Source organism: Pristis pectinata, chromosome 3 (assembly GCF_009764475.1).
Source record: "Pristis pectinata isolate sPriPec2 chromosome 3, sPriPec2.1.pri, whole genome shotgun sequence".
NCBI lineage: Eukaryota > Metazoa > Chordata > Chondrichthyes > Rhinopristiformes > Pristidae > Pristis > Pristis pectinata.
Window position 1 is genome coordinate 130,287,858 of NC_067407.1, and position 25,097 is coordinate 130,312,954.

The 25,097-nt window shown below is 41.3% G+C and overlaps 1 protein-coding gene across 2 annotated transcripts in view; it reads left to right on the top strand.

The window, feature by feature from the left end:
• The window catches only part of sdccag8 (SHH signaling and ciliogenesis regulator sdccag8), a 312,707-nt gene extending 289,037 nt beyond the window's left edge, over positions 1 to 23,670 (top strand). The window contains exons 17-18 of one of the 2 annotated variants that reach the window (XM_052013083.1): positions 11,480 to 11,624; positions 23,394 to 23,670. In XM_052013083.1, the coding sequence (XP_051869043.1) occupies positions 11,480 to 11,624; positions 23,394 to 23,411 (163 nt within the window). In that variant the 3' untranslated portion in view covers positions 23,412 to 23,670. The remainder of the gene's footprint in view (positions 1 to 11,479; positions 11,625 to 23,393) is intronic. The other variant, XM_052013084.1, reaches the window with a different exon arrangement.
• The last annotated feature ends 1,427 nt before the right edge of the window (positions 23,671 to 25,097 follow it).

Consider the following 25,097-nt stretch of genomic DNA (forward strand, 5'->3'; position numbering starts at 1 on the left):
AGGGTTCTGTCATTTGCTGTATACTTTCCTCTTGCATTTGACCTCCCAAAGTGCAGCACTCACACTTGTCTGGATTAAACTTCATCTGCCATTTCTCTACTGGTCTATATCTTACTGAATCCTTTGACAACCTTCCTCACTATCCACAACTCTTCCAATTTTTAAGTCATTTGCACACTTGCTAATAAGACCAGGCTACATTTTCGTCAAAATCATTTATATATATCACAAACAACAAAGGTCCCAGCACCGATCCTTGCAGAACACCACTAGTTACAGACCTTCAGTCAAAATCCCTCCACTCTGTCTCCTGCAGCCATCAATTTGGAACCTAATCTACCAAGTCTTCATGGATCCCATATGCTTTAATCTTCTGGATCAGCCTATCTTGAGGGACCTTGTCAAAAACTTTACTAAAGTCCATGCATACAACATCCACTGTTGTAATAAGCCATATGTGGTAGAGATGGGTTCCATTGGATAATGGATAAGTACACGGTGGAGAAAAAATTGTGAGGCTTCAGTGAAAGGCCAATGGGTTGAACCAGAGAGTTGCATGCATGGACAGGATGCGCTGAATAGCTTCCTTCTTGTGCTGTAACCATTGTATGATTCTGTTACCTCAGGCATTCACGAACAGTGTTATGTTTAAGCTGGAAGAGCATCCAATCACATTAACGGGCATAATCCTTCAAGCACAAGCAACAAGCAAAGTAATTGGCTTTAAACTTGAGTATCTTTCTAAACACTCTATTGAATATTTCTAGTACTTGCGTTTTTTTTTCAGACTTCCAACTTTCAGTATTTTCTTTTTGGATGTAGATGTAGTTCACAAAACACCTCCTTTGAATAGACAAGCTTCTTGTAGCCTTTCACTTTAATTCTCCATCTCACTTCTTCTCTGACCTCTCCATCATCAGCCTCCAACATTGCTCCAACAAACCCAAGGCATCTTCTAAAGTCATGAGTGACTTCAACAATTTCTGATCATCAGCAATTCAGTCTTGAATCTTGCATTTCTGTATTCAGTTTTTCTTCACTTCTTGTAGCTTTAGATTTTATTGATCTTCTCCTATTAACAGCTCTTCCAGTTACTTTTTGTTTCTCCCTGGCCTTTCCTACCTCTTTCAGCCAGCTCCAGCATCAGTTTTGTTGTTCAGTCACAAACCTTTGTTGTATTCCCAGCTCCTCCCCACTTCCTCTGCAATTTTAGACCTGTTTTACCTCTCTTTTCCAGTTCTGATCAAACTTTAACTTCATCTCTTCCCACAGATGCTGTTCAACTTCCTATGTATTTTTAGCATTTTCTGTTTTATTTTATATTTCCAGCTTCTGCAGTATTTTTTTCTGTATATATTCTTTTTGGGCCTGAGGAGTTGTTAAGCAACAATTACAACCAAGTATGCTGTTATAAATTCAGGTAAACCTCATTCAACAAAGTGAAATATTTTCCTGTTTATCGTGTGAATATATGTAGTTCTCATTAATTCACTGACATCTGCTGAATATACCTCCTTTGCCACAGATAGGGCAGGAGGTGCTTGACAGGTTGGGAGATACGAGAGATGGTGCACTGATTCCATGTGCTCCAGTGACAAGACACCTTCCCAAATGCTCTTTCTCTGCTTCGATCAGTCACAGGCTAAGGATTCCTGACATGATGAGAATCTTACTTCTTTTTTTAAGCAGGCTTTGAGACCTTTTATTCTGTCATTCTGGTATTCTCTTGTCATGATGAAGCTCAAAGTAGAATGTCTGTCTTGGGAGATTGGTTGGGACATGCGAACAATATGGCCTGCCTGTTAGAACTGTCTAAGTTTGATGAGTGCTATAATGTTGGGAATGTTGAGCTGGGAGAGGTTGCTGAAGTTGGTTTGCTTAACCTGCCTGATTTGGGGGATTTTGCAGAGGCATCACTGATAGTCCTTCTCCAGTGCTTTTATGTGTGTGTCTCTGAAATGTACAGAAGCACAAGAATTATTGCTGCACACTAGACCACAAAATTTGTTCTGGGTTTAAGGTCTTGTTCTTTGAACATTCTTTTCCTCAGATGTTCAGAGGCTGTATTGGCACACTGGAGGCATCGCTGAATGTCTGCTTTCACTGAGGTAGCCCTCAAGATATGGGAAATGGTCCACGTTTCCCAATGTCTCCAGTGATCCTTTATTGTAAAAAGGTGGGTGGTGTTGTGGAGTGGGAACAGGTTAGTAGAGGTGTTTTACTCATGTCATTGCAAGCCCATTCTCTTGCAAGCTTCAGTGAATGAATTGATGATGATGGGGAGATTGGCCTCTGAACATGAGCAAATGCAAGTGTCACCTGCATATTGCGGCTGGGTAACTGAGGTTGGGATGACCATGGTTTTGAAGTGGAGGCAATGTATGTTGAAGAGGCTTTCATTTTCTGTAGATTAACTCTGCTACAGGTGGAGGCTTGTTAGAAGTGAGGTCTGATATTCAGCCAAGAAAGATCAAAAGTGTTGCAACAATAACAAACTGTCTTGCTTAACCTCATTCTGCAAAGGGATTGGGTCTGTGGTGGACCTGTTGGTGTACTCCCTCCAGAGCTTTTGGAGAAGCTCCAGGAAGTATGCTTGCTGCACCTAGGTTCTGGTCAAAATGACCACCAGGACTTGGGGTGAAGTCACCCAGCCAACCTCAGAAAGCATTGATCAGACAACTAAAAGCTTGTGAGGTTTTGACCAACTCAAGCTTCATCACACCAGAGGAGGCTGCAATAATGGACCTTGTGGAAGAGTAGAGAATCTCTGGATTTCCTCCTTTAATTGTGTATTCCAGCTTTTGCTGTCAGACTCCCTGCAGTATAACTGTGAGTACTGACAGCCTTACCATTATTCTCTTCACAAATTCCAAGCCATTAGCGTTGTCTCTATATGCAGGGTTTAAATGGCATGGCTGAAGTAGTAATATTATTGGGCAAATGTAGCTAACTCCAGAAATTAAGATGCTAACTGGTGTTGCCAAATTGTAGATTGCAGGTAATTGCAGAAGTTATTACACAAGAGTTAGTGTTGTGAAGGTGTAACAAAGGGAATGCTGTGATAGAATCTCCCTTAACGGTTCAACCCTTTAATTATATTAATGCACAGTAAATTCCTGCAACATATTAATAGATGTAACAGAATTTAAAAAGCAGCAGTAACAGGTAGTAGTGTTCCCATGGACAGGCATGGAATGGCAATGCACAATCCGATTACCTATGTAGGATACTTGCTTACAATAAGGAAAGATAAAAGAGTAAAGAGTCTAGCGCATCTATCCCATTATGAGCTTAATTACAGGCTAAGGAATAGGTCACTAAGCCCAACTAAGAAATTATATTTGCTTCTGTAAAAATCCTGGCTATGTGGGCAAGCAGCCTTCCAGCTTCTTCCTCAAATTATCATTATTCAGGTCAGTGTTAATCACAAACCAAGAGCAATTCTGCCCTCAGGTCTGGCAAACACCTTCCAGCAGGGGTCACTGGATAGCTATCAGAAGTAGGAAGTGCGGCTAGTTTTATTTTGTGGTTATTATATCAGGTGAAATGTGGCAGCTCAATGGCTGCTTCACCAGAATCATCTGAAATAATGTCCTTTACTCATTGGACACTCAGAGGTGATGGTGCATAACTCAGAGTGACTTAAAAGGAAGGGGCAAAAATAAAATGGAATTTTTAATAACAAGAAATTCTTGCTGGTTTAAATACATGGCTTTTTTTTAACCCCTCTTCAGTTTAAATTGTGTTGATTTTAGCATTAACAGAAATTCAGGGAGGGCACAGCATCAAAAGCATGTCCACTTTTTCCCTTTTGTAGTAATCATTTTACTTGATTGTGCATGTCTTTGACTTTTGGATCAAAAAAAAAGATTTAAGAATATTTTATCAAAAAAAAATCTTTAAAGTATCAAAGGCTTTTTATTTTAATCCTCTTTCCTCCATGATTACTACATGCTTTCAACAAGAATGTTTTAAGTCCATAATCAGTCAATTGCCTTTACTTAACAGTGGAGCTAAAAGTAATTAAATTGAACAAGTTTAATTGGTTAACCTCGTTGGACCCGTGTTAATAATCTTTAACATACACACCTCCTAATTTTGCTGTGGCTAACGATTTTAACTATATCAGACGGGATTAACAGACATCTCTCTGCCTCATTTTGTAAACAAATTCATCTGATTTAGTACTTGGGCTGAAAACAGGTATTGTGATTCACTTTTTCATTGGATTGACAAGAATGGGAGGATAAGGTTGGTTGAAGTAGGGTTAAAAGCAATTGCATGACAGATTTTCCAGCAACACAGGAATTTATGCATGAAATGTTAGATTTACCATTTATGGTCTGACAGTACAATACTTCAGTAACCTACAAGAGCATTATTCCTTGCTGAATCTGGACAGTGAGTGCCAACAGGCTGATCATCCATCCAACATGGGGAACCATGATAAGGACTCCTGTGGTCCCCCATAAGTTTATGATGTGAATAGCTGAGCTCCCAGTTTTGATATCCTCACTGCTAATTTAGCTGATATTATCACAATGGTGGCAGGAGTAGTAAAACTGGTTTCAGGGAAGGGAAGTTGGCCAAGGTTCCCACTCCTGTAACTATTCCACTGAATAAACAATAGACTCATACAGGATGTTAGTCAAATATTATTCCTGGATAAAATTCTGCACTCGGTTTCTACATCTGTATTAGAATTCTGTCTAAATGGAAGTGGTTTTACTACATTGACTTTAAAACCACAATTCCATTGCAAGGTTCATGAAAACATCCTGAGGTGTTTCACAGAAACATAATCAAATAAGATTGGATACAGATCCAAGGCAAGAGATGTTGGGAGGGGTGACCAAGGACTTGATCAATGGGGGTTTCATTGAGGAGAATTGTGGAAGTGAATGGATCAAAGGAGAAGACAAGTGGCAGAAGCAAGCTGGGATCTGAGAGCAAGTGGGAAGTATGAACCTGAGAAACTTGTTCGTTCAGGCTTTATGCATGGGAGATTCAGTGGGAAGTTTACCTTGATAATCAAAGGGAAGGAAGTTATTGTCAGTCACAAGGATGATCCTGTACTATGATTTGCGATTGATCCTCTGGATTGTGTCGAGGCAAAATAATACCTCGAAGTGAAAATGGGGCCCAGACTAGAGGGAATGATGTGAGGAATAGAATTAGTGGTTTTGGCAATGAAGTTAAGGTGAGGAAATGGTTAATGATTGCTTGTGAATGGATGGTCAAGGATTGGGAGTTAGAATATGCAGAAAAAAAGTAGGGTTGGAAATGGGCAGATGGATTGGAGTGCTGCAGCACAAATTAAAGAGGGGTTGATAAAAGGCAATAACATGTTACAAACCTGCCAATCAATGACCGTCTGCAACAAGAGGCAGTCTAACTTCCTACCCTTGATATTCAATACCAGAGTTCCTCAGTGTAAACATCCTGGGGGATCATCATTGACTGGAAACTCACCAGGCACATAAATATTCTGACTACAGGGGCAGGTCAGAGACTGGGATCTTGTAGCAAGTGACTTACTTCCTGACGTCCTTAAAGTCTTTCCAGCAATGGCAAGGTATGGCAAGAATATGATGGAATACTTCTCACTTGCCTGGATGCATGCAATTCCAACTACACTCAAGAAGCTTGACACCATCTACACTATGACTCTATGACCATCTGGGACAAAGCAGCCCACTTAATTGCCAACCCATCAACCACGCTAAACATTCATTCCCTCCACCACTAATGCATTTTGGCTACAGTAGTACTATCTACAAAATGCTCTACAGTTACTCAGCCAGGCTTCTCCAAAACCCATGGCCTCCGCCACCAAGAAGAAAAAGGACAGGAGGATCAATGGGAACACAATCACCACAGCTTCTTCTCCAAGAAGCACACTGTCTTGATTTGGAAATACATTGCTCTTCCTTAATCGTCATTGGCTCTAAAACCTGGAACTCTCTACCCATCAGTACTATGAGGGTACCTCCACCAGAAAGGGTGTAGCAGTCAAACCACCTTCTCAAGGGTAGTTAGGGATGGGCCATCAGTGCTGGTGTTGCCAGCAGCACCAACATCCCAAAAAATTGAATATTTTTTTTATATAACAATATGTTTGTGCGGGATGGGACCTTGGAAGCCACAGGAACTTGCGAAAGTCCAATTCTATTCCAAATCATCATCTATATGTGTGTGTGTACATTTCCCACAGGACCATTGGACAGGAATTTGAAATAGCAACACTGGCCAGTTTCCTCCCCATGAAGCCTATGGTTGTTGCTCCTAGAACCATATCAGCTGGCAGAGGGCAGAGATCAAAATTGGAATCTTTCTGTCAGCCAACCAGTTCTCATACCACAAACAGTTATCTTGCGCAGTAATCATCCATGTGGCACCTTATCAAATGCTTTTTGGAATTTCAAATACACCACATCCACTGGTTCTCCATTGCCCACAGGGTTCATTGGACAGGAATCTAGAATGGGACTCCTAGCCAATTTCTCCTCTCTCGAGTCTGTGGTGTTACACCTACCCCCATATCATTTGGCATAGCCTGGAGATCAAAACTGGTACTGTCCAGGTTTGTGTAAAACATTCTTAAATTTTCTTTAACTACAGTGGCCTGAATATTCCTAATTATTGCCTGTTTAAATTGAATTTAAATATGTATCAGTGATTTGTGTCTTGCATGCATGATTGTGTTAGTTGCTTTGGCAAGCAATCTTGAGGCACTGAGGGTAGGTGTTATAGAGCCTCAGCAAAGTGGTTTACTGTTTCCAGTAAACCTGAAATATGATGAAGGTGATTTGAGAATAGTTGTACACTTAACCCCCTGTGACTATTCCACTGAATAAATAATAGGCTCGTAAGGGACATGCTTGTGTTTTTATAATAGTCGAAAAGAAACACACACAGATAGCAGAACTCAGCCAGCTGAGTCCTGATAAATGTGTAAGTAATTTGCCAAGAAATGTTATGCTTTAATTAGGATTTCTTACAGGTTGCTTGTGCAAAATAACCAATTTGTACTGAAATCCATCTAATGATTCCTTCTGCAAGTGAAGCTAAATTAAACAACACGAACACCAGTTTTCTAACATATTCCTGCCTTGATGTGAAACTGAAAAATGGATTGATAATAATTAAGAGTGTTGAACATTGATAGCTTGAATAAGGAATCAAAACATTAGTCCTGGGTGAAATTTCACTCTTTGCTATTACATCTGAATTAGACTTCTATCTAAATGGAGTAAAAAAGAAGTGATTTTAGTAAATTGGAATTGCAAGTTCGGGCAAGCACTTATTTAGCAGGCAGCAGCTCACGTAGTAATGGAAATTATGGTCTGATCCACACAGGCTATGGCCAGCCCTGATAGTCCAAAGTATTCATTAGGAAAATCATGAGGATGATTGTCTCTTTTAATATCTTGAATGTTCCTGATATCATGGTCTTGCCATATCTTGATCTCGCCAATCAGAGGACCAAGTGAAGGTCAGTGTACATATCCAGGAAATCTTCAGATGTGACCCAGAGACTCGTAATTTACAAAAACATCCAAGGACACAAGGGTAAACTTCGGGTCTAAGTACCATCTTGTCTCCTTCATTCCTCATCCATTACATACAGAGAGGCTCCCAGTGATCATCCTAATTTGATGAGTGGTGGCTCAGGCATTGCAGCAGCCACCACTGACTGAGGACCCCAAACATGAAGAACAGGAGGTTAGATTTTCCAGTGTTCTGCTGCAGACATTTGATATGAATGTTGCACTTGTGTTTTTACCAATGAAAAATAATGGGATAATAATGAAGTCACAAAAAACTGCTGATTCAAGCTCACTGCAGGGCTGTGAATAAAAAGGCACTATGGTTGTTAGGCCCACCCAGTTTGTTGGTGGTGGGTCATGGAGTGGGGAAGGGATTAGTTTTTATTTGCCAGGTCTAACCACATGCCATAATTCTATTCAGTTCCATTGTGCAGAAGTGAGTTGGATAAGGAGTTGCCCATTTAAGGTTAAGAGGAGGAATTACTACTTACAGGAGATTGTCAATTTTTGAAACTGTGTACCAGTAAGTAATGGATGTCATGTCATTAAGTCTATTCAAGACCAGAATTGATTTTTGAACAACAGAGGAATCAAGTGTTGGGGAATTGGGCAGGAAGTGTTGAAGCCAAAGATTAGATCAACTATGATCTTACTGAATAGTGGAGCAGGCTTGAAGATCCTTATAACCCATTCCTATTTCTATTTCTCAATGTGTTTGATGGCTGATACAAAGTTAAGTATTATCCATATTCATATTTCTCTTGGAAAGTCACTTAACCAAGTTGAGTATGACCGACCTGCCATTGCATGAACACCAGATAGTCACAGAGTCATAGCACAGAAACAAGTCCTTGCCCACCATGTCCATGCCAAGTACCCATCTATACTAATTCCAGCATTTAGGCGATGGCCCTCAAAATCTTGGCAACTCAAGTATAGCACCCCTGGTAGTCCACAGTATTCATTGGGAAAATCATGAGGATATGATTATTCCTTTTTAGATCTTTAGTGTTCTTGATATCATAGGATAGTAGCTGGATTACTTATTTTCTGCCCAGTACCTGGTGAATGTTCCATATATCTGCTGGCAAGAAACAGCACCAGCAAAATATAATCTAGAGACAGCAAGCAGCAGAGACTACCTTCCTCTGCAGACTTTAATTTGCAACGCCAACTGCGAGTTACGCTCCTCCTGAAAGTAGTTTCAATCTGTAACTATCAGATATAGAAAGATGGACATTAATTAACTTACCAGAACCAAAACAGTAACAAATTATACATTAATTAGCTGTCTAATCCATTGGCCTGAAACACAGCCAAGATCAGATGAGATTTAAATGAATGCACAAAGGAGAGCTGGCCAATTTAAATTGATATTGAACTCATTTAAATTATAAAATTGTATTAGCACCACTTACTGGTGACAGTAGCTGGGCTGCTTCATCCTTCTCTCTGCACAGTTCAGACCTCTAGCACTGATGTTTGATGTGCAATAGTTGGTGCTGGTCATGATTACTGAACAGTTACAATCCAATTGCTTTCTCACCAATAATAGAACAAAACAGCTTGTTTTATAGGTATCCCTGCTTTGGATAAGTGAAAAAAAATCTTGGATGAAAGACATTTGGCTAATTGGAGTTAGGCGCACAAACATGTAGATTGAAATAGATACAAAGAATGGCTTCTGTTCTTCTATGCAGTTACTGGGTAGATATCTGCTTACTAATGTTTTCAAACAGAAATGATGTGCTCTCTGGCCAAACCAGTTTAATTCCACTTTGATACATACTGTTCTTTAGCACTGTTAGTTAAATCAGATCGGTGGCACATACTTTGCAAGAAATTTGCAGATTCGATCCCGACTATCGTTAGTGCCGCACATGCCCAGGGTATGGTGCACTTGTGGCAGCCATGCTGAACTGTTGTGAACAATAGCTCTTTCTCCCCCTTTATTTGTAGGTTAGTGCCATGAGTATTGTTTATTCAAAGGATCACAGCATACTTCATGGAGGAGAGCAAAATCTAGTGAGGCAGTTGCTCCTAATAGTTGCAATAGACTGTTAAAAAGAAAGCTGTGTTAATGAAAAATAATTTAATGCCACAGCACAGTGGGGTAAAATCAGAAAAAGCATTGGTTGAGATACCACAGATATAGTCCTCAGCTCAATGTCAATGGTCACACTTCTTGGGACCCAGAATGGTTTTGGTTATGACTATTGAATTGAATTGATTTGATCTGCAAGTCATAGAGTCATACAGCACAGAAACAGGCCCTTCGGCCCAACTGGTCCATGCCAACCAAGATTCCCATCTAAGCTAGTCCTATATCCCACTAAACCTTTCCTATCCATGTAACTGTCCAAGTGCCTCTTAAATGTTGTTAATGTGCCTTCCTCAACCACTTCCTCTGGCGGCTCATTCCATGTACTGATCACCCTCTGGGTGAAAAGGTTGCCCCCTCAGGTTCCTATTAAATAAGACATAGGAGCAGAATTAGGCCATTCGGCCCATCAAATCTGATCTGCCATTTGATCATGGCTGATTTATTTTTCCCTCTCAACCCCATTCCCCTGCCTTCTCCCCGTAACCCTTTGAAGCCCTTACTAATCAAGAACCTATCAACTTCTGCTTTAAATATACCCAATGACTTGGCCTCCACAGCCGTCTGTGGCAATGAATTCCACAGATTCACCACCCACTGGCTAAAGAAATTCCTCCTAATCTCTGTTCTAAAGGGACGTCCTTCTATTCTGAGGCTGTACCCTCTGGTCCTAGACGCTCCCATTACTGGAAACATCCTCTCCATCCAGGCTTTTAATATTCGGTATGTTTCAATGAGATTCCCCACCCCCCTTCATCCTTCTAAACTCCAGTGAGTCCAGGCCCAGGACCATCAAACACTTCTGATACATTAACTCTTTCATTGCCGGGATCATTCTCATAAACCTCCTCTGGACCGTCTCCAATGCCAGCACATCCTTCCTTAGATTTGGGGCCCAAAACTGCTCACAATACTCCAAATGTGGTCTGACCAATGTCTTATAAAGCCTCAGCATTATATCCTTTGTTTTATATTCTAGTCCTCTCGAAATGAATGCTAACATTGCATTTGCCTTCCTCACTACTGACTCAACCTGCAAGTTAACCTTTAGGGAATCCTGCACTAGGACTCCCCAAGTCCCTTTGCACCTCCGATTTCTGCATTTGCTCCCCATTCAGAAAATAGTCTACGCCTTTATTCCTTCACCCAAAGTGCATGACCGTACACTTCCCAACTCTGTATTCCATCTGCCACTTTTTCCCCATTCTCCCAACCTGTCCAAATCCTTCTGCAGACTCCCTGCTTCCTCAACACTACCTGCCCCTCCACCTATCTTTGTATCATCTACAAACTTGGCTACAAAGCCCTCAATTCTGTCATCCAGATCATTGACATATAACGTGAAAAGTAGCGGACCCATCACTGACCGCTGCGGAACACCACTAGTCACCGGCAGCCAACCAGAAAAGGCCCCCTTTATTCCCACTCTTCGACTGCTGCCAGTCAGCCAACCTTCTATCCGTGCTATTACCTTTCCTGTAATACCATGGGCTCCTGTCTTGTTTCGCAGCCTCATGTGCGGCACCTTGTCAAAAGCCCTTCTGGTTGGCCTCTCCCTCTCCCAAAATCTCTTCCTCTCACCCTCAACCTATGTCCTCTAGTTCTTGATTCCCCAACCCTGGGAAAAAAATTGTGCACATTCACCTTATCTATGCCCCTCATGATTTTATACACCTCTGAGATCACCCCTCATTCTCCTACGCTCCAATGAGTCAAAAAGACTCCAAATAGAAACCAAGTTTAACACCAGTTTACATTATAACAGACACATCAGACAATATCCTGAATGCATTCTGAAGGAGCATCTTTGGTTGTTTTCTCTTTACAGACTCCAACAGTTGGACCAGCACAGTCAGGCCAGTGCCCAGCAAGTGGTGGAACTACTGCAGAAGCAGAATGAGCTGATGAGGGAAAGGCAGGCCCTACTGGAAAAGTTGCAGTGCCTCCAGTCATCCGGAAATGTCACAGACAAAGTAGCATTCTTCTGTTATCTATTTCACATTAACCTAAGGTCACTGTAGTAAACAGATGGTATCAACCACAGTGTTCGAATTAAGGTGCAAGACAGCAATCTCTTGTACCCTCCTTACCAAGGCAGGTTAATGCAAGTGGAGGGAAGTTAAACAAAATGGGATTTTTTGTTCAAAGCACTTCAATATTTTGTACTTCTTTAAAAAAACTGCCACAAAACTAATGGTTTAAATGGTACAGAGAGGAAATATGGTTCTGTGAGGTATGGAATTTTAAATTCTAACATGCCTGATAAAGGCGTACCAGCATGGGACAGTGGTAGGGGGCAACCACTACAGTTTAGTTTGGACCCTCTCCTGTTTGAGGCCAGGCTTGTTAGTAAACCAGCCACGGGCATGTGGACATCAGAGTCCAGTACTCTTGTGGAGAGGGAGGGGGATATGGGCACTGGGAATACCTGCAGAATGCTGGTAGCAAATGTGGAGGTGGCAGAACAGACAGAACATCTTGAGGCAGGTGCAGAAGGACCAGCAAACTGTTGGGGGATCAGTAGGATGGGAGAAGGGGGGGACCCGGCAGTGTGTTGGCAGTGGGGATTGAGGTGGAGAATTGTGGATGGGGGTTGGGGGCTGGAGATCAGGGCATGTTAAGTGGGTTTGTTGCAGTGTTGGGATGGAGCAGGGCCCAAGAATATAAGTTCAAAGAAATTAAAACTAAGACATCTGCAATTGCTGGAAGTCTGAAATGTAAACAAAAACACTCACCAGGTCAGGCAGCATCTGTGGAAAGAGAAGCAGAGATAATGTTTCAAATTGAAGGCCCTTTGTCACTGAGTAATTTATTTAAGCTGGGATCATGAGGGTGATTTGTAGCAGGAAATGCCCAGCTGTATTTTTGAAATGATACAAAATGATCCAGAAGTTGACATTATTGTGCTACACTCCAGAAAAAGAAATCAATTTTAAATCGGATAGTGCCAAAGGAAACAGCTTGATGCAATTAAATTTCCAGGCAACAGTCAGTGTACTCTTTTACACAGGTTCCTACTCTCACCCTGCTCCAGAGATCTGCACAGTACCGCACTGGATTTGCTTGCACTCTTCACCTGCTCTTCACACACTCTTTCTCATCTACTTTAGTTTCTTTGTCTTGTTTTTGTCCATTTCACAGGGCTCATCATCTCTCTCTCCCTCCCCCCCTCTCTCTCCCTCCCCCCCTCTCTCTCCCTCCCCCTCTCTCCCTCCCTCCCCCTCTCTCCCTCTCTCTCTCTCGCACCAGCAGTGATTTTTCTCACAGACTTGGTTCAGTCTCAATTTGATCCTAGTTGCAATAATCACACTTTGAAATGAGCCTGACGACCCCCCCCCCCCCACCCAAAAAATAAAACAGGCTCCTGCAGGTTTAGCATCCAAGAACTACTTCTACAGATATACTTTGGTGGAGCAGTTTTTCTGGGCTTTTCACATCCATTTTCATTGAAACAATGGCGTGTTGTATCCGGTACAGAGCAGTACCTTGCATGATTGCTCAGGTTCTTGGATGTGGTACTGGAAGAGTCAATGGGAGAGAGGGGTCTCTTCCCATACAGGCAAGGACTTCTCTACCATGTGGCCCACTTCCCGACAGTAGCTGGTCCTTGTCTGCCTGTTCTCCTTCCATTCCTCATCCAGAGCAAGTGGCAGTCCAAGCCCTTTTTACCTGTGACAATACGTGCCCAATAAAATCAAGTAGCACAGCAGTCTTCTTTTAAAGGTGTAGAGAGAACTTCCAGAATTCTGACAGTGTTGAAGCCTTGAATAGGTGTCTGAGCAAACTTCCCAGCATGGTTCAACACTTCTTCTCAAACTTCCAGAAGTAAAAGTTGAATATGCCTTTAAGGAGCTCAGCAATGACTTATTTGCTCCCATTCACGTGGTTGCTATTGGAAGAGGATATTAAATCAAGCACCAAAATGCCATGCAGCCAATTATGAAGGATTGCAGGCATTTGAAAGGGCATTCACTTGATTAGTGACCCTCTGGATAGTCATTCCTAGAGGAAGCTCCAAGCACTTTACAAAAATGATATTGTGCTAAATGTGGCTGAATTGATCTTTCACTCTGTGATCTGACCTTGGCCTTCTTGGGGGCTCTTTTGCCCCTGTAATGACTTGGATGGCTCAGTAAGTCATGGTAATCAGATTCACCCTTGATGGAGAGGTTCGAAGTGAGATTGGATAGTGACATTGCAACCCAATCACCCAGACTCCCTAACTGCCTGACAAATACACTGAAGAGCAAGAGGTACTCCCAAGGTTAGGAAGATCAAAAAAAAGTATTCTTCACAATCACACCTGTCAATCAAAGTGATGGTTAAAGCCACAAAGCAGTGATTTCCTGATCCAGTTTTTAATATCTGTGGAACAGGAGCAACACTGCCACTGTGGGTCATTTCCACCTTTCCCAGTGGAATGACAATAAAGCTGAATCTTGACATTTGTAACACTTGTTAAATATTCCACATAAACAGAGGTCACACGCTTCCTTTGAAGTCTGTAAATTTATTCTCTCTCGCCAAGCAAGTCTGCTCTCAGCTGCCACAAAACTAATTCTTCACTTGATACAGAACTGGCATTGCCACAGATTTCCATCAAACTGTAGAACGTTCAGAATCCAAAAAACTGAAATGAGATGGACCCCTGATCGGACACAGCTGCTTTTGGGGGAATCCTCAGTATGAAAGCAAAGGATGGAATAGAGACTCTGGTCTCCTGTTCCATGACACAGCTGTATACATACATTGCAGTACCAGGCACTCTGCCAGCATAGTGACTGGCCTCCAGCCTTCAGATTAGTTCCATATTTCATACACACATAATTGAAGGAATAATATAACCTCAACCTGGTTTAATATTAGAAATTCAGGTGTCACACTAAATGCACCCATGTGAAACTAAATATAAAATGAATCGACTTTCTTTGTTTGAATCAGTGTCACGTTTGTCTTAAAGCAGCTTTAACGTACATACTCGAACATGAGGAATAGGAGCAGGAGTAGGCATCTGGTCCTCCGAACCTGCTACCCCATTCATCTTATCATGGCTGATCTTCTACCTCAACACCGCCTTCCAGCACTATCCCCATATCCCTTTGTTCCCTTAATATCCAGGAATCTATCAATCTCTGCTTTGGGAATGAACACAGTTCTTCCACAATCCTCCAAAGAAGAGAATTCCAAAGGTTTGCCACCCTTTGGGTGAAGAAATATTTTCTCATCTCAGTCCTAACTGTTCCTTTCCTGACCTATGTAGAGGGCATAGGTTTAAGGTGAGAGGGGAGAGACTTAATAGAAACCTGAGGGGCAATTTTTTCAACCAGAAGGTGGTCTGTATGTGGAACAAGCTGCCAGAGAAAGTGGTTGAGTTAGGTGCAATAATAACATTTAAAAGACACTTGGACAGGTACACAGATAGAAAAGGTTTAGAGGGATATAGGCAAATGGGACTAACTTCAATGGGCATCTTGGTCAGCATGGACCAGTTGGGCTGAAGGGCCTGTTTTCACGCTCTATAATCCTACAAATGGTGTACCCTGTATTCTCAAACTGGGCAAATATCATCCCTCCTTCCAACCTGTCAAGCCTTGTCAGTTTCTCATTCTGCTCAGCTCTGGAGAAGACAGGCCCAGACTACTAAATCTCTCTTCATACAACAAACCCACCATACCTGCATTCAGGACAAGTACACCCTAAGGAGACCAAATCTGTACACAGTCCTCCAGGTGTAGTCTCAGCAAGGCCCCATACAATTTCACTAACGTTTCTCTATCCTATAATCAAACCCTCTCATTATAAAACCGTTTTACCCTGTTGCACTTGCATGCTGGTCTTCAGTGACTTGTCTACAGGGAAATCCTAGTGCTTCTACCAGTAATGCTACCCAAGCTGTCTTACTTAATGGGGTCATATTTTTTCTTCTCCAGTCCACAGGAACAATTCCAGAATCTGCAGAGCTCTTGAAAATTAACAACCAGAACATCCATAATCTCTAAAGCCATCTCCTTCAAAACTCTGCAACGTGCATCATCAAGTCCTTGGGATTAATCAATCTACCCTTTCTATGCCCCTCGTAAATCTATAACACTCTATAAGATCACCCTTTGGCCTCCTTCGCTCCAGGGAAAACATGCCCAGCCCATTTCAATTTCTCCTTATAAATCAAACCCTCCAGTCCAGGCCACATTCCTGTGAATCTTTTCTGCACCCTCTCTAGCCAATCACATCCTTCCTGTAGCATTTTATCTGGAACTGCACACAATATTCCAAGTGTAGCTTAACCAACATCTTGTACAACTATAACACAATGTCCCAACTCCCATACTCAGTGCCTCAACCAATGAAGGCAGGCATACCATACACCTCTTCACCACTCTGTCTAGCTGTGTCACCACTTTAAAGGAACAATGTACGTACCACAAGGTCTCACTGTTCAATAATGACCCTCAGGGTCCTGCCATTCACTGTGTACGTCCTGGCCTGGTTTAACTTCCCAAAATACATTTCTTTGCACTCGAGTCCTGATGCAGGGCCTCAACCTGAAACATCAACTATTCCTTTGCCTCCACAGACGCTGTCTGACCCAACTGACTTTTAAAAGTTGTCATTGTACCTGGCTCAACCACTTAATCTGGCAGCCCCTCAACTTCCTATTAATTCTCTCCTCTCTGCCCTCTAGTTCTTGATTCCCCAACCCTGGGAAAAAGACTGAGTGCATCCACCCTATCTATGCCCCTCATGATTTTATATATCTCTACAAGATCACCCTTGAGTGTCTTGTGCTCCAAGGAACAAAGTCCTAGCCTGTCTAACTTCTCCCTATAACTCAGTCCCTCAAGACCTGGCAACATTCTTGTAAATCTTTTCTGTACTCTTTCCAGTTTAATAACGGGGCGACCAAAACTGAACACAGTACTCCAAATGCGGCCTCACCAGTATCCAGTGCAACTTTTATACTCAATGCCCTGACTTTTGAAGGCCAGCGTGCCAAAAGTCTTTTTCACCACCCTGTCTACCTGTGACTCCACTTTCAAGGAACAATGTACTCCAAGGTCCCTCCGTTCTGCAATAGTCCCCAGAGCCTTGCTGTTCACTGTGAAAGTCCTTCCTGGATTTGACTTTCCAAAATGCAACACCTCACACTTATCCAAATTAAACTCCATGTGCCATTCCTCGGCCCACTTACTCAGCTGATCAAGATCCTCCTGTAGTTTTTGACAACCTTCTTCATTGTCCACTATACCACCTCTTTTAGTGTTAATCTGGAAAATTACCAACAATGCCTTGTACAGTCTTATCCAAGTTGTTGATATATATGACGAGCAACCATGGGCCCAGCACTGACCCCTGAGGCACATCACAAGTCACAGGCCTCCAGTATTATATTTGCATTTTAACTCTGGAAATGCTTTTCCTCTGCTTATTTGATATTTTGATAGTTGCACGTTTGAAAGGCCAGAGATAGAATAACACCTAGTATCACTAAATTGTGAGTGTACTCTCTGGTCTCATTTGAAAATCACTTAATACAATTTCTTGGAAAATGTTAGTGCTTAAAGTCAACTCTGAATTATCAGAACTTGGTTGTACTGTAAATTGCTTTCTGAGAATTTTCTCAAGGTGTCATTTTGCTCAAAGTGAGACGGAACTGTGAAGGTCAGAATGTGGGGTGAACATTGATTCTGTGTTCCTGTTTAAAAGGCATAAACAATGAAAGGTATGTGCAGGAATCTGCTCCTCTTACCGAGGCAGCTCTCTCGTCAAAAAATAATGTGACTTATGCACCACAAAAGTGACCAAAATTGGAACTGCTATTAGATATAGATATTTCAAAACAGCTAACAGGAAAAATAGGGCAGAGCTGGAAGATCTGTTATTTTTCCTGTTACTGCCTGTTCCAATCAGACTGACAGCTGGGAACGGTGGCAGCTTTTTCATAAAATAGGGCAATAAGTGTGATTTTGAGATTTTGTTTTCTCCCCTTCATTTCTTTTTCTCCCACTAACCAAGGAAGAATCCAAACTAATGAAATGAAACCAGAAATTTTCAGCAAGTCAGTCTGCATTCAAATGAGAAAAGATTGTTTAAAGCCTTCATAATTCTCAACATTCTCTTTATACATATAATATAAAACTTAAATTCCCTATTTCCTTAAGAAGCTTGTTCATGTAGGAATAAATTCTTATTTTTCTCCTAACATCCACTAGGTCAAATAAGAAAGGCAGAGTTTGCATATAGACTCTGAATTTTTATGCAAATCACCTTTGCTGTGGCAACAGTCTTTAACCTTGCCCCTTTTGCAAATAGGTTCTTGCCTCTAATCACAATATTCCTGATGTCTTAATGCTGTTGATGCCAATGTGAACCACAGGATCCTGCCCATTCCTCTCAGAATTTTCTGCATTCTCTCCAGGATGTCTGCTACCCTGGCACCTTGGAAGCAACATTCAATGAAAAGTTCACATTGACACAGATGCAGAAACACGTTTGATCCTCTTGATTATGATTACTATATACCTGTGTTTGCTGTTTCTCCAGTGCAATCCCTTGCCTCATGGTCCTGTGCCCTGGACTACACACCTTCAAAGTGTTGTCATCACCCTAACTGTCTCCAGTGATGACTACTGGTGGACACCTGGTAGGCTGGTGGACTACTGGGTAGTGTGGAGGAGCAGAGGGATCTGAGGGTCCATATCCACAGATCACTGAAAGTTGCCTCACAGGTGGATAGGGTAGTTAAGAAAGCTTATGGGGTGTTAGCTTTCATAAGTCGAGGGATCGAGTTTAAGAGCAGCAAGGTAATGTTGCAGCTCTTTAAAACTCTGGTTAGACCACAATTAGAGTACTGTGTCCAGTTCTGGTCACCTCATTATAGGAAGGATGTGGAGGCGTTGGAGAGGGTGCAGAGGAGATTTACCAGGATGCTTGCCTGGTTTAGAGAGTATGGATTATGAGGAGAGACTAAGGGAACTAGGGCTTTACTCATTGGAGAGAAGGAGGATGAGAGGAGACATGATAGAGGCGTACAAAATATTAAGAGGAATAGATAGAGTGGACAGCCAGCGCCTCTTCCCCAGGGCACCAATGCTCAATACAAGAAGGCATAGCTTTAAAGTAATGGGTGGGAAGTTCAAGGGAGATATCAGAGGAAGGTTTTTTACCCAGAGAGTGGTTGGGGCATGGAATGCGCTGCCTGGGACGGTGGTGGAGGCAGGTACATTGGTCAAATTCAAGAGATTACTAGATAAGCATATGGAGGAATTTAAAATAGAGGGATATGGGGGATGTAGGGGTTCGATAGTCTTAGGCGAGGTTCAAAGGTTGGCACAACATGGTGGGCCGAAGGGCCTGTATTGTGCTGTACTGTTCTATGTCTATGTCTATGACACTCTGAAGATTCCTGCCCTTGCAGGTGGCCACTCATTTCCTATCCTGAACTCACTCTGGCTCTAGACCATCCTTCTCTTAAAATATACAAACCAGGAAACTTTCATCTTTTCTTATACTCTGCAGGGATTGGAGATGACATTCAAACTTTGAATGATTGAAGTCAAGGTTGTGAGCTCAATCAGTTGAAGGCCTTTCATACACATTGTCCTTAATCTGACTGTAGCATTTAACATTCCCAGCACCGCTGAATTCTCTTTGTAGAAGTCACCACCTTCCTTACCATGCTCCATAAACTAGTTGTCCAACATCTCGTTTTGTTCACTCGTCACTGAATGAAGCCAAAGATTAGATCATTCCTTGATCTGTATGATAGAAATGCTAAAGGACCTATTCCTGCTCCTGCTCATACATTCCTAACATCTGTCCTCATGTGTCAATGGCAGATGACAGATCAATAAATTATAATGTAATACGGCATCAGTCCCCTCAGTGTCACCATCTCCAGCCAGAAAGCCCCTCTGCCCCAATTCTGCTTCATATGTAGTTTCCAAATTATTCCGTTTATCTGCAACACACCTCAATTTAGAAAAGAGTCACAATGCACTGATGAAGAATGGTGATGGTGAGGAAGAACAGGAACCTGATACAGGGGCTCTCTGGGTTACAAATAACTTGACTTACAGAAATCCAACTTTACACAAATTCTCCCATACGTTTAAGAACAAAACAGCACAGAAACAGGCCCTTTGGCCCACCACATCCATGCTGACCATGCCAAACTTAATCCCATCTGTCTGCATATGGTCCATATCCCTCCATTCCCTGCCTGTTCATGTGCCTCTCTAAATGCTTCTTAAATGTTACTGTCATATCTGCTTCCACCACCCTTGGTGGAGCACATTCCAGGCACCCACCACTTCGTGTTTAAACAAAAAGCTTGCCTTGTAAACCTCCTTTAAACTTTCCCACTCTCACCTTAAACCTTTGCCCTTTAGTATTGACATTTCCACCCGGGAAAAAGACCTTATCTATACCTCTCATATTTTTAAAACTGCTATCAGGTCACCCCCTCAGAAATGCTCCAAAGAAAACAATCCAAGTTTGTCCAACCTCTCCTTATAGTTAGTGCTGTCTAGTCCAGGCAACATCCTGGCGAACCTCTTCTGAACCTTCTCCAAAGCCTCCACATTCTTCCTGTAGTGTGGCAACCAGAACTGAACACAGTGCTCCAAATGTGGCCTGACCAGAGTTTTGTTCAGCTCCAACATGACTTCCCTACTTTTACAATCAGAATTTTTAATGTATTTTTCAGGCTAGTAATAATAATAGAATGTTTCTTAATTACATTAATGACAGGATACAGCAGGTATTCCATTAGTTTAATTATGGATAGTTTTAAGGTGATTATTCAATGATAGGAAAGAGTTATTGCACGTGTATGTAGAGTGATACAATATGGGTCACTTACGGACATGGAGAAATCGACAGGGAGAGTTCGCAGGAACAGAACCCTTACATAACCTGGGAACTGCTTGTACGTGGATGGACACGCAGTGTATCATTAGTAAGTGTAGGTGCACAAAAGCATTGGTGCTGCCAGCTCTTGGTTCAGCTGTACATTTGATGATAGGTTTGGGAGGCAACCCACCTGGAAAGAGACATAGGCAGAAAAGTTGAAGTTCGTGGTATTTTTTTTAAGTGTTGGCCCTATAGTTGGCTCTATGTTCCCTTGCAACAGATGGTTCAGTTCTGTGAGAAACTCCCTGCTGACTCAGAACCTGCTCAGACAATTATCCTCAGTCATTGCCAGGTGTATGCTAGGACCTGCAGAAGTAATTGGTAGCATAATGGTGAATGTGGGCAGTCTGCCTCTGGTATCTGACAATCCTCTTGGCACACCTTCTTTCAACCCCAATCTAGAATTAATGATTAGTTTTGAAACAGGTTAAGTTGACTTAATGATTGGCAATGGGGTAGCTTGTCATTGGATTCCTTATCAGCCCAGTGAGTGTGTGTAGTGACAACTTTAATTTCATGATGTTGTGCTCTGATTCTGTCAATAGTTCACTTATGGTCTTCTGGTGATTTGTAACCTCTGCTTTTATTGCTTCAACATAAACATCATGTGTGTCTATGTTTCCACGTATGCAAGTGTGTGAGGTAGAAAAAAAATGTGTAAAACAAAACAAAAAATTAAGTGCAAACAAAAACTAGCACCAAACGCATAAGAAAAGTGAAGATAGGTTCTAGCCACAACAGTTGCCCAGACAAATGCATGGCATAATCCAAAGATATGCTTCATTAGTAACAATTGATTACATTACTCAAATTAAGTTGTTATACATTTTCTGTTCCGGAACTTTCTTTAGCCTGATCAGACAATTGAAAGCTTTGTGAATAAGCTGGTGGACCCATGTGCAAGGGATTCCCTGTCTGATTTTTATGCAATGGCCTCTAGGGACCAAGCCAACAGATGGAAAATATACCCCATCCTACCAACAGCCTATTAAAACAGGCTACTGTTCTTCAATAGACTGAAATAAGCTGTACCACTCAACTGTAAATTTTAGCCTAGTTTTCTTGAGGATTTTTGCACATCTGTCAGCTTTCCAGCCATCGTCATCTTGTTTTCTTACAGATCAGATTAAATTACCAAGATGATGAGCTAAATTTGTTAAGAGTTTGCAGCCTTTCTATAGAGGTGCTTTGTGGGAGGGTGAAGGCAAATGCATCACAGCCTCTTTGTCTCCAACATTATCGACTGAATTTCCAAACAGCACAGACTTTTCTCGTGTCATTAGTACAATTCTTTCTTTAACAATTCTCAGATTTAAACTATGGATCAGCACTAGGCTTTCAGAATGGGATTTTATGAAGAGGTGGTTGTGATGTGTCAGAGGATATCAGCTTTATATTAAATCACTAAGCTGGCTGATACATTCCCATTGGGTTATACATAATTATTTCTTTATGTAGTAGACACTATTGAGTTTGTGAAGCACAGCAGCACTTCACTCTTGGAACACAAAGAACTATGACAGCACCATTATCTAAAGTAATGTATGTACAGTATATGACTACATTGCTGTATAAATTGCCTAACAAAATTCAAGCTAAATTGTAGCATGTAAATTTAAGTAGTGTTTCTTTACTAACTGCAAATACAGGTGATGATGTAGGATTGAATGCTTTTAGCTTCAGCAACTTAAAGTGACTGATGTCACAGTTTCAATAGGTTGATTGATGAAAAGGAATGAAGTCACTACATTCTATAATATTTATTAGGTTTTGGGTTTTACTAGCATTTCACTGCTTACCCTATATAATGTTGTTCCAGTGTAGACCATAGTCTCAGCATGCACTTTTTAAGGCCCAGCATTGTGGAAAGCATGTCATGCTGGAACTGTAATCATGTACGATTTGGCGTACACATGCAAGTAATATTTTAAAGTCAAAAATGTCAATTTTAACCCTTAGAAATGGCAACAAGACCAAGGAAAGCCCTGGTTGTACTTGTAAGTCCCAACTGGGCTGTCGGGCATTTACCCGGAGTCATGGACTTTCTGTAGGAGGTCATGACAGTGATTAGAAGCAGCATTGATTGTGCCGTGGGTACTGAGATTAATTGCATCACCCACACAGGGGTGGAATATAGGACCCGCCAGGTCTTACGACCACTGGTTGTGTAAATAAATATCTCAGAACCAGTAAACCCAACATCTTCCAAACTGTGAGTTGAACCATCTCCTCAGGCACTTGAAAACATTTATTTCTTTGTCTTGTCTTGTCAAACCAGTTTAAAATGACTTAATTGTTCCAGTTAAAAATGATTGGACTTTACCTAAAAGAAAATGAACTGGCACAACTTAATTTAATATGATGGCAATTCTCTTGTTAAAAACAGCCCAGCAAGCAGTCTGCACTTCCTGTTTTGTGCAGCTGCACAGCCTGATGCAAACCAAACTGGTCACTGTAAATAAAACTGCTGTTAAACATGTTCCTTTCCTAGAAACAGGAAATTCTACAAAATGTACCTGAAAGGAACTTTTGCCGCTGTTTGATTTTGCTGCTTCAAACAACACAATCAATCACGTCACCAATGAAACATTTCCATTTCCAACAGTTACTTGTACACTACCTATTTACTGAAGTAGAGATGAAACTCAGCAGCACAACAGTCTGCTTTAAGGGAGGAAGTTTGCGTGGGGCTAAACTATGAGGCTTGTTTAGCAAATCTAACCACTGGTGAAATTCTAAGAATCCTGCAGATGTGGGAAGTGGTGCAGTAAATAAAGAGTTGTTTGCTGAAAACGAGACTTAAATTATCCCTTTTCTCTCTCCCTTTTTAGCCTCCTGTTCTGTCGTAACACCAGGGAACCAACAGATATTCAACTGGATGTCAGTCTGCAGCAGCAGGAGCATTTTTACTTTTTTAAAGTTTTGTACATATTTTTGATATGAAGTATGAAGTTACAACAGTCTATTTCAACTACACTTTCACCATGTGGTGAGGGGAGGAATAATTTACTCTTTAACACTACTGCAACTTGTACTGTAGTGATCGTCGTGTACAAACAGATGCCCAAGTGTTTTCAGTTGCAGATTAATAAATATGCTCTCATCTTGGTGAGCCTCACCTTGTTTCATACTGTTTCCCAAAGTGATATATGTGATCTTGTAGAAAGTCTTGATGCCTCTCTGCCTCATTTCAGCTGACAACAGTACATTTTAAATGGAGTCACAGCAGCAGATGTCAGCACCTGCATTCCATTACAAAGATGGCAGCAGAGTTGTGCTTACAATACATACATAATATCTTTGACAGTTGTGTGACATTTAACCTGGCCTTCACGGACAACCTGATGTCAGGCTCCTTCAGTATTTTAATTCTGTTCTGGAGATATTTGTATAAAACCATTCTTCTGTAAGTTATTTCATTTATCTTAATTTATTTCATATTTAATTGAAGCAGTTAATGGGAACCTTCAGATGCTGTCAATTCAAACTGTGCACAAAGTGATAACTATTTTGATGTTTACATTAAAATTTATTTTCCTACAAGCACAGGGAATGTGTGACATTCCTGTGTGATGCTTGATGCAAAATGTGTACTGATGTGGAATATTTTAACACTTTTAGTTTTGTGTTTCCATTGGGAATATGTCCTGTGAAATAGAGCACTATTGAATGATTAAAGACTTTTTTATTCCATTTCCTTATTTTACATACAAATTTTCCCAAATTCTTTTACTATGTCTGGGTAAGCATGTACGCTATGTAAGTGGAGAAATTCTCTCCAGTGTTGTCTCAGCTGGATGCAAAAATTAGTTATAAATGGTACTGCTACCACTCAAGTTTCCTTGCACTATCATAGCTTTTAGCACTTAATCACACCTGCCCTCCACCAAAGATATCTAATCTTTTTGTTCCCTTTTCACTTTAGACTCAAACTATTCATCTTTAGCTTTTTAGTGTTCTGATGCAAGGGCATCAACCCTAAACTTTAATTGTTTCTCGGTCTATGTGCTTTTTGACCTGTTTTTGTGTTTCTGATGTGTTTGCTTTACTCTTTACTTCATAATTTTACATCCTTTAATTTCTGAAAGTCACGATTTCATTTGTTTCCATTGTCTCCTTCCTTCTGATTTTCCTTCCATTTCTCGTTACCTTTGTACTTCTGCTTCAGCTGAGGACATCTTCATAAAGTGACCATTGGTATCCATTACTTGGGAACTGCATAATCCATCCATAACCAGGTAATCAGTGCCTGAATCTGGGACTTACCACAGCTATAAATTCTCATTTTGCAGGACATTAACTTAAATATCATCTTGTGATTTTATTTAATGGCAGAGTTTCTTATGCAAGGCAGGATTAATTGGCTACTGTAAATTACCCCTCCATGTAGGTAAGTGGCAAAGCAATGAAAAGGGGAATTGATGAACATGCAAAAGAAAATGAGTTGCAGGCCTACAGGGAAAGAAAAAAGGGACTGGAATTGATGGGATTGCCCTGCTGGAATCTGGCAAGGACCTAATGGCTTCCTACTGTGT